Source organism: Passer montanus, unplaced genomic scaffold, assembly GCF_014805655.1.
Source record: "Passer montanus isolate IOZ18808 unplaced genomic scaffold, ASM1480565v1 scaffold89, whole genome shotgun sequence".
NCBI classification, from domain to species: Eukaryota; Metazoa; Chordata; class Aves; order Passeriformes; family Passeridae; genus Passer; species Passer montanus.
The window spans coordinates 1062293-1071326 of record NW_024374256.1 but is presented as its reverse complement, the minus strand read 5'-3'; the positions used below and the strand labels follow the sequence as shown (position 1 = coordinate 1071326).

The window sequence follows — 9034 nt, the reverse complement described above, 5'->3', positions numbered from 1 at the left end:
CGCCCTCGGGGCCCCCGCCGGGCCGGCACTTACGCGGAAGAACCCGGCGTCCATCTTGGCTCCTCCGCCTCCTCCCGGCCGCGGCGCGCGCTGCCGTCCCGGCGTGCACCGCGCGCGCCCTCAGCCGCGCCGGGCGTGTGGGGAGGGGGCGGTGGGCGGGGCCAGGCGAGAGTCCCGCAGGTTGGTTTTTTTTTTTTTTCCCTCCGCAGCCCGCTGATTGGCGGACGGCCGGCGCGCGCGCGGGGGCGAGGGCGTCAGCGAGCCGCGCTCTCGCGAGACGTTGGCCCCCCTTCCCGCTGCTGTTGCCGGCGGTGGTGTCTCGCGAGATCTCCGCTGCCCTCACGGCCCGGCCCGGCCCCGCCGCCATCGCTGAGGGAGCCGCGGCCGTGAGGGCACCGCCGCCTCAGCCCCGGCAGCGAGCCCTCCGCCACGGCCCCTCGGCTCCTTCCCGGCGTCACAGAGGTCCCTGGGCGCAAGGCAGGGCTCTGAAGAGTCACAGAGTCCCAGAGGAGTTGTGGTTGGAGGGGACCTCTGGAGATATCCCAGTTCAGCCCCCTGTCAAGGCAGGGGCACCTGGAGCAGGTGGCACAGGGACACGTCCAGGTGGGTTTGGGATGTCCCCACAGAGGGAGACTCCAGCCCTCCCTGGGCAGCTGTTCCAGGGCTCTGCCACCCTCGTGGAAAGAAGTTCTCCCTCATGTTGGGCTGGAACTCGTTGTGTTTTATTTTATGGCCATTGCTCTTCGTTCTGTCCCTGAACAGAGCCTGGCACCATCCTTGGGCATATTTTATGGATTTATGGGATGCCCTCCCAGCATTCCCTCCTCCAGAATAACCAGGCCCAGCTCCTGCAATCTCTCCTTGTCAGGGAGATGCTGCAGACCCCAAATCATCTTTGTGGCCTCCAAGGGGCTCTCCAGCAGCTCCCTGCCTTTCTGGCCTGAGGAGAGGTCAGGAGCTCTCCACCCCATCCCACTCGGGACAAACTGGAGTGACTGGTGTAGGTCACTGATCCGTGTGGCTCCTTCTGGGCTGAATTTCGGGCACATATTTGAGAAATAAATTGGTTTTGTGGCTCAGGAATAAAACCCAAGGGAAATTACCATATTTTATCTGCTTAGACTTGTAACCATCTGAGTCTTGCACGGCCAAACTTGGGACAGTTTGACTCAGCTGCCCTGGCACCGTGGCTGAGGGGGGTTAGTAAAGGTGAGAGCTGAAGCTGGAATTGCTTTATGTTTTTGTTGAGGAACAAATCTGTTGAGGAGTTGGAACCCGTGGGAAGGCAGGAGGACACTAGGTGGAGCTCCGTGCTCTCCACTGGGATAAGGAGGATGGAAATAAGGGGGGAAAGCTGAGTTTTGGGGTCAGGATTTACCCAGCAGTGATATTTTAAACATTTCACCGGAGTATCTGGATCAGTGAAATTCCAGCTGGAGGATCTGACCTGCTGAAGGTCCTGCAGAGCTTTCAGGAGGAAAAAACAATGATTGATTCTTGCAAGACAGGGCCAGCTGCAGGGGAGCACTCCCAAAATCTTGGCCAGTGGGACCTGGGGGCCAAACCAGGACAGGCTGGATCAGCAGGGCAGGCAGAGTGTGGGACTGTTCCTGGAAAGCACCAATCCACAGCAGATGGCACAGAGCAGGGCTTGTTGCTCCTTGGGAAGCTGGTTTTGCTGCCAGGAGGGGTTGTGGGGCCTCCAGGAGGTGCCAGTGTGATGCAGATTTTGGTGGTGTTTGGGTTTTTCTGCTGGACTGTGGTCCCAGCAGCCAGTTCTGCTGCCAGGAATGGGAATTCTGTGAACCTGGAACTGCTTGCAGGAGCTCTGCTTGTTCTGCTTGTGAACTCTGTTGGCTTGAAAGGAAGCAAATGGAAAGTAAACAAAATTTGCTACGAGTAGGTCTGGCTAGGGATGTTAAAAAAAATAACAGTAAGATGGGCTTATCTTCCCCAAAAATCTTGATTTTGATCCCATGGAACTGCTCAGAGGACATCCAGAGACGGAAACAGAAAATCAGTTCCTTTATATTTTTTTGGAAAAAAAAAATTAGATATGCATCTGCTGTCCCTTCTGAATTCTTAAATCAATCCTCCCTGCCACAAAAAATAAGGTACAGAACCAAGATGAGAGAAGTATGTACAAGGAGATTCAGAAACTTCACAAACAGCTGTCTCAATATTTGGTTTGGAATCCAAACTGTGCACCAGTTTCAGCCAAAAAAAGAATATTGCAAACTAATTGAATTTCGTTTCTGCACAATAAAAATTACCAGTTAGTTAAACTGACCTGCTCAAGAGATCCAAGCTTATTGGAAAAAACCACAAAATATAAAATCTCAGCCAGTCTGGCAGTCAGTGTCTGACAATGGTGCTGTGTTCCCACCCCGTGGGCTGAGAGTGTCCCTGGGAATTCCTTTGTGCCACTGCTGCACACCCACAGCCCTCACACTCACAAAACAGCCTCGCTGTGGCTTGGTTTTGAGACTAAAAAATGGCTAAAAATAGCTGGGCTGCACCAGGGAGCAAAGCCTTGCAGGGCGAGTGGCACACTGGGCTGCTCAGACCTCCCTTGCTGTGTCCAAGCTGGTTTTTTCTATTTTTTCCATTTCCATGCTTATTTTTTTCAGTTAAAGAACTCAGATTTGTGTAAGACCAAGCATTGTAAGACAGCTCCAGCCATGAACCTGAACTGTGAGTGAGCCCCCTCAGACAGCGAGTTCCTTCAGAAAGGGACACTTACAGAGTTTACAGGAATAGTTTAAAATACTTGAAAATAAGAAGTAACTTTTTTTTCCTCAACCTGTACATATGTGAGATTAGAAACATGACATATGAATAAAGATAAATACAATTTTGATACCTCCTGTACTACCCATCAGGTATAAAATAAGCCACAAACCTCTTGAATGTAACTCAGGTCCAAACTTGGGGCATGTCCAGACTTTCCCTCCAGTTCATCAGCAGAACAGAGAGGGTTCAGAGTCTCTGAGGAAGCAAAAGCTCCCCAAAACCTGGGCATCTTCTCTTCCTGGTTCATCCAGACCCAGAGGAGACCTTGCTGCCATCCTGGTGATTCCACCTGTCATTTCAGTCCCAGGAAAAGTGTCCCGACCTCTGGTTTTTCCTCCCAGAGCAAGAAACCAGGATTTGTGTCAGTTTACAGAGCCAGTAACATCTGCTGCTCCCAGAGCAGCTGTCTGAGGAGTCCCAGCTCCGCGGGATACCAGTTCCATCTCCACGGGATACCAATTCCATCTCCTCTCTGCAGGAGCTGCCGTTACCTGCTCTGCAGGTGGATGTCCACGGGGATGAAGGTCACCGCGGGCTGCTGCGCCAGGCTGTGGCTGCTGTGCCCCACAGCAGGTGGCACTGCCAGCTTGGAGGCTTTGGGCTGCAGCTCCCGCCGCACTCGCATGCGCCTGGCAAAGGTAAAAGGGCACTTGGCACCTGGGGTGGTCTCTCCTCTCCCAGGGGAGTTTTGGGGAGGTTCCCACACAACCCAGTCAAACCAAGCCAGGATTTCATCCCTGAGGTACCAAAAGTTCTCCCAGAGCTTGTGAGCTCTGAGAATTGAGGAATCAAACTCCCTCTCTGGCAGCCTTGGTGCACACTCAGACCTTCCCTGCATCACCTAAAAAGGTGTTTAGGGGTTTTTTAGGAATCCCTAAAAGGAGCTCCCACCACAAAGCCTCCATCAAGGAGCTCTTTGTGCTTCCTGAGATCCAGCCACAGAGCAGTGACAGTGACATTCAGTACACTGCAATCAGCACTTCAGTGCTTAGAGTCTCCTGGAAATTTTCAGCAGCAAGCCTGAAATGCTGTGTTAGCTTTGGTCCATCCTGTTTGACCTGGTCACGTACCTGTTGTATGTTTTCAGGATGAGCAGAACCACTGTGAAAATAATAATCACCCCCACCACAATGGCAGCAACTATTGCTCCAGAACCTGGGAAAGAAGCAGGAAGGGGAAAAAAACCATATTTACAAAGTTGTCACTGTAGTGTTTGAAGTTTGATAAGTTCAAAGTCCACTTAAAACCAAAAAAAGCCACCACCCCACTCCTTTCCTTACTTTGATAGAGACTTTGTTCTTGAGACTTCGTGGTCACATTCACTGAGAGCTGAGTGTTATTGGTCAGTGGCGTGGCCGTCGTCATCTTGAGCTGGCTGCAGAGGGGAAAGAGGAGTGAATTCCCAAAATCTTAACCCAAATTTCACAGTGCCAATGAGGCAACTGCCCACCAAAGGCTCAGAGCCTGCCAAGTGCAGGCTCACTGAACTGAGGTTCTTCATATTGTGGTGGAAACCTGGCCCTGCTGAAGGAATGGAAATTGGAAATTGGTATGATGGAAACTTTGGTACAATCTTGAGCAATTTGCCTAAAGTACCCCCGGTCAGTGTTAATAGGATAAAATAAGATATAAACACAGTAAAGTGTTTTAAATGCTTTGAGATTTTAGATTATCACCTCTGATCACTGAGCAAATGAGTGTGAAGGATTCTGCAGCATTCAGCAATGTCTTGAGGGAAGGGAAAAACTGACCACAGAAAGGTTCAAAAACTCCATTATAAAATAGAATTTAAAGGAGCTTAATTCATGTGACATGGAGAAGAAAAACCATTTAACCCCTTCACTTGAGCTCCAAAAGTGTCAGGACAAACACCAGCCCTGAACATTGCAACGTGGCTGTGAGTTCAGCCCAGTGTCAGCTCAGGTCTGTTATTGGAGGTGGATGAACTTCCAAGGGCACAGCTGAAAACATGCCTGTGTTTTGGTGGGTAAAACTGTGGATCTGGAAAGAGCAGCTGGGATGTTTGCTGGTTTTAAAAGGGTTTTCCAAGTGTCCCTGGAAACCCGAGCCATTAAAGGGCTCCTTCAGCCCGAGAAGGGTGTGAGCACCACTTCAAAGAGCCCTCTGGAACCAGCTCAGCTCCCAGTCCCAGAGCTGAGACACTCCAACTGCCCCTTGAAAAGTAAATTACCCTTCAGCACTTGATATGGAACTGAGTTTCCCACTTCAGATGCTGCTCAGTACAGCCAGGCAAGATCTGGTGCTCCTTTGGGATATTGTGTGGCATGGTGACTTCAGTTTTACACAGCACAAGATAAACAATAGCCAGAAATAATTCAGTGGAAATCAGTTAGTAATAAAAATTAATACCAATTAAAAATCTGCAGAGCAGGTCAGTGAGGAATGAGAGGGATCAGGAAGCAGCAGGAAGGGAAGTGGTTGGTGTCTGACTGGGATGCAGGATCAGAACTGCAAGGGCCACTCTTCAAATACTCCAATCCTCTCAAGTTAAAAGTTTGGTTTTCTTCTTTTAATCTAAAAACCAAAATAACTTTGCCACAAGCCTGTAACTGGGTCATTCTCCTGTGAGTGAATGATTCCTTTGTTTAGCCAAGGCCAAGTTAATTCAGCAGCATGAGCATCAGCTGAAATATTTTGTGTTCAGACTCTGCCCAGCCCTATTGTCCAGCACAGGGCTCACACACACCTCAGAGGGACCTGGGAGGCACCAGAGCTCGGGGACAGCTGTTCCTGTCTCCTCACCCATCCTCCCATGTGGAAAATGATTTAACCAGTGGCAGCAGAGGCTCAAGAGACTCTTCATGAAAAGCTGAGCAAGTGTTCTGACTATGGGCATGATTCAGGAAAAGCCACATCCAGCTCTCACCTTGTGGCTCTTGACTCAGCCACTGCAAATGCCAGACCTACAGAAGCCTTTTTTTCCTTCCTCTGGCTACCAAAATAAAAACTCCAAATAAATAAGGCTGAATATTTTAATATTAAGCCATGAAATATTCATCCTTCCTACCTTTCCTCTGGGTCAAACCGCCTTGGGAATGGGGAGCTGTTTGTGCATGAGTCACCCAGAGCCAAAGAATTTTTATTGTCGTAGTGAAACCACCTGTTTACGAAAGGGATTAATTCATCCAGCAGGCTGCACCAATCTGAGGTGCAGTTTGAAAACTGCAGCAGGTTGGGATTTTTCTGCTTTGTGTAGCAAGTCAAGAGCTGCAAGGTCTGTGTGTCCAGCCAGGGTGGAAGGTGCCAGTGCTGCTCTTACCTGGAGTCCCAGCTCCATTCCTGCCCTGTGAATCAGCAGAGTACACCTGACCAAGCCTCTGCTCCAAGAAAGACCCAGCAAAGCCCAGCAAAATCCATGGGAACCTACTGATTTTCAGCCTGGATCCTACTCTGTTCAAAAAAACGTTTGGAAAATCAGGAGTGCTGGATAAAAGCCATGCAGCAGGGGAGAAGAAGTGGACTTTGATACAGTAATCACAGGACATTCTTTGTCCATGACACAGGGCTGCACTTCCCCCTGTGCACACACACCTGCCTGGCCTCTCAGAGCCTCTCATTCACCCTCACTCTCCACACTGCTGGTTATTTTTGCATCCCCACGTTATGGAGCTGGAAATGTTTCCATAAAGTTCAGTTTTGGGCACGTTTCCATTTCAAACACCTTGGCAGATACAGGGGATAGGTTGTTCTGGCAAGGGGGAGCAGTGCCCCCTTTTCCAAAGCCTCCCTTCTGGACTGAGCTGAGGGGCCCTGCTGGGCTGGGTTTGTTTGTGAGGGATGGGGCTCAGGGCTCACCTCTCAGCAGCACCTGGCAATGACAGCACAGGGGCCACAGGGAATGTTTGAGGGTTTTTCCAGGGTGGCTGGACTGGGAGAGGCAGCTCAGGTGCTGCTTAGGGGGACACAGATGCAGTGCTTTCACCTGGGGAAAGGTGGGGTTTGCATGGAGCTGGGCTGTTCCTGCCCTCAGCTTCCCAGCACCCCGGGAACACCGCCAGGGATCGAGGCAAGCTGTGATTTCAGGGAGTAATGAAAACACAACGTCCTTCAGTGAGACCTGAACGTGCCTGGGTTTACCTTGAGAGGCTCCAAAGAGGGAGGAAGGAGGAATGAAAAGCTCAAGTTCAAAGTGGCCTGAGGCAAACAACCCTCCCTGTGTGAGCCTGAGTGTCCCCATGTCAGGGCAGCACCTTTACATAAGCATTTTCTCAGGTTCTGGCATGAGCTGCCCAGGTTGAGCTGCTGCTAAAACACATTAAAAAGCAGTTCATTGCCTTGCCAAGACCAGAGACAGTGGCACAAACTGCAGGCAGCTCTGGGCAGTGGCAGCACCAACTAAAAACCCCTCAGTAATTTTACCTGCCTGGTTTAGAGCGGCACTAAAATCCCTCAGCTCCCACAGGTAGAGAAGAAGTGACAACAGGACCCCCAAAAGGAACACCCTCATTTCTAAAGCCTGGAAATATAAACTTGCTAGACTTTTGTCACTGACTCGCTGAGGGGCAGTGTCTAAACCAGACTGTGAACTGCACATTGCCCATTTAGATTTTCTTTAAAGCCAGCAATTAAAGGGTCTTTAAAAAAGGAGGGAGATGGGCTTTTTATGCAGGCAGCACAAGGGGGAATGGCTTCCCACTGCCAGAGGCAGGGTTAGATGGGATATTGGGAAAAACTTCATCCCTGTGAGGATGGGCAGGCCCTGGCACAGGTGCCCAGAGCAGCTGGGGCTGCCCTGGATCCCTGGCAGTGCCCAAGGCCAGGCTGGACACTGGGGCTTGGAGCACCTGGGGCAGTGGGAGGTGTCCCTGCCATGGCAGGGTGGCACTGGGTGGGCTGTAAGGTCTTTTCAAACCCAGCATGTTCCGTGATCCTGTACGTGAAGAATTCTGTACACAAAGGATCCACACAGAAATGCAGCTCCTCTCACTGCACACAGCAGCAGGAGGCACCCCAGGGTTTCTTGCCTATGCCAGCTTGTTGAATCAGTGAGGCACCTTCCCTCTGCAGAGCCCTGAAGACACACACAGCAGCTGACACCTCACACTTGCAGCCTGATCTCCACCAGAACCCCTTGGCAAGCCCTCAGTGCCCCAGTGTGGCACCCACAGAGGGACAATAACTCTGTCAGACCCTGAAGTCACTGCTCTCTGCTCTGCCTTTGTCTCCTGGTTTGTAATCACTAAATCAACCCCTCCTGCCACCTAGCACAATGCATCTCATCAGTGAAAGCTGTTTACAAAAAGCTACACTTCCTTTAGCAAGGACTTCCTGGGGCATTAAATACATTAATTACCAGGAAAAACCAGAAATCACCATTTAAACCTGTCAGCAGCTTCAGTGTGTTCCCAAATAATGCAAGCAGAGTAGTTTTGTTCTGTGCTGGAGACACTCAGTGAACTGTAACACAATGCTCTGAGCTTTTGAGTTCTTTTCCTGTTAAATATTACTCTGCCAGCTCTTTCCAGCACGCTGCTCAGCAGACTGGAGAAAAAAAGTATAGAACAAAAAAAAAACCAAAAAACCAAGAAACAAACCCAAAACCACAAACAAATAACCACCAACAAACCCATATTTATAGTGCCAGGGTTGAATAAGTCATGACAAGAGATTGAGCGTCCCCAGCGATGAAAGGACACCGCCGGCGATGGAAGGAGCTTTCAACAGCCGCGCAGGCTTCTCTGTCTCCGGGAGGAAACCCCGCCGGAGCAGCCCCGGTGCCGTCCCCGACGGGCTCCCAGTTAATGCAACAACTGCTCGAGCACCAGTTGAAAAGAAAAACGTGCGAGGACATCTGCTCTCTATTTCTTTCTGGTTTGGAGGTACCGATAAAGAATTCGTGTTTCCCGTGGTACATCCACAGAGCCTCGCACGCAAACCCGGAGTAACCGCGCTGCAGCCGCCGCTGGGAACGGCGGCGGAAAGGGAGAGAGCTTTGGGGCAGAAAGGAGCGGAGCTTTGGGGCAGAAAGGAGCGGAGCTTTGGGGCAGAAAGGAGCGGAGCTTTGGGGCAGAAAGGAGTGCAGCTTTGGGGGGAAAGGAGCGGAGCTTTGGGGCAGAAAGGAGCAGAACTTTAGGGCAGAAAGGTTACAGGTATCCCCGTTCGAGAGCGGTTCCCACACCCGACCTCAGCCGCGCTACTCACGAGGATGCTGCGGGCTCGGGGCTCCGGCGCTGCCGCAGCGGCTCCCGCTCCGTCCGCCCGCCGGGGCTGCGGGGCTGCC

At 51.1% G+C, this 9034-nt stretch overlaps 2 protein-coding genes and 1 long non-coding RNA gene across 18 annotated transcripts in view; 1 reads left to right on the top strand and 2 right to left on the bottom strand.

The window, feature by feature from the left end:
* The window catches only part of SRRM1 (serine and arginine repetitive matrix 1), a 17238-nt gene extending 17070 nt beyond the window's left edge, over positions 1–168 (bottom strand). For 14 of the 16 annotated variants that reach the window (XM_039733662.1, XM_039733663.1, XM_039733664.1 and 11 more), the window contains exon 1: positions 34–168. In XM_039733662.1, the coding sequence (XP_039589596.1) occupies positions 34–54 (21 nt within the window). In that variant the 5' untranslated portion in view covers positions 55–168. The remainder of the gene's footprint in view (positions 1–33) is intronic. The other 2 variants (XM_039733677.1, XM_039733678.1) reach the window with 1 other exon arrangement.
* A 143-nt stretch (positions 169–311) lies between these two features.
* LOC120513941 lies at positions 312–9028 on the top strand. Its single transcript, XR_005630382.1, has 3 exons — positions 312–603; positions 3272–3431; positions 8393–9028. It is a non-coding gene; the product is annotated as an uncharacterized LOC120513941 (long non-coding RNA).
* LOC120513940 (non-compact myelin associated protein) lies at positions 1918–9028 on the bottom strand. Its single transcript, XM_039733841.1, has 4 exons — positions 8956–9028; positions 4074–4168; positions 3864–3948; positions 1918–3422 (listed from the first exon to the last, which is right to left on the bottom strand). Exons 2-4 carry the CDS (start codon positions 4156–4158, stop codon positions 3281–3283), a joined length of 312 nt encoding a protein of 103 aa, XP_039589775.1. The 5' UTR covers positions 4159–4168; positions 8956–9028; the 3' UTR covers positions 1918–3280.
* Positions 9029–9034: the final 6 nt, after the last annotated feature.

Bases quoted from the DNA above. Each gene is read 5' to 3' on its own strand.
- LOC120513940 (XM_039733841.1), bottom strand. From the start codon at position 4,158: ATGACGACGGCCACGCCACTGACCAATAACACTCAGCTCTCAGTGAAT. The intron at 3,949-4,073 runs GTAAGGAAAGGA...CTTCTTTCCCAG, and splicing joins AGAACAAAGTCTCTATCAAA to GTTCTGGAGCAATAGTTGCT. The intron at 3,423-3,863 runs GTACGTGACCAG...TACCTTTGCCAG, and splicing joins ATCCTGAAAACATACAACAG to GCGCATGCGAGTGCGGCGGG.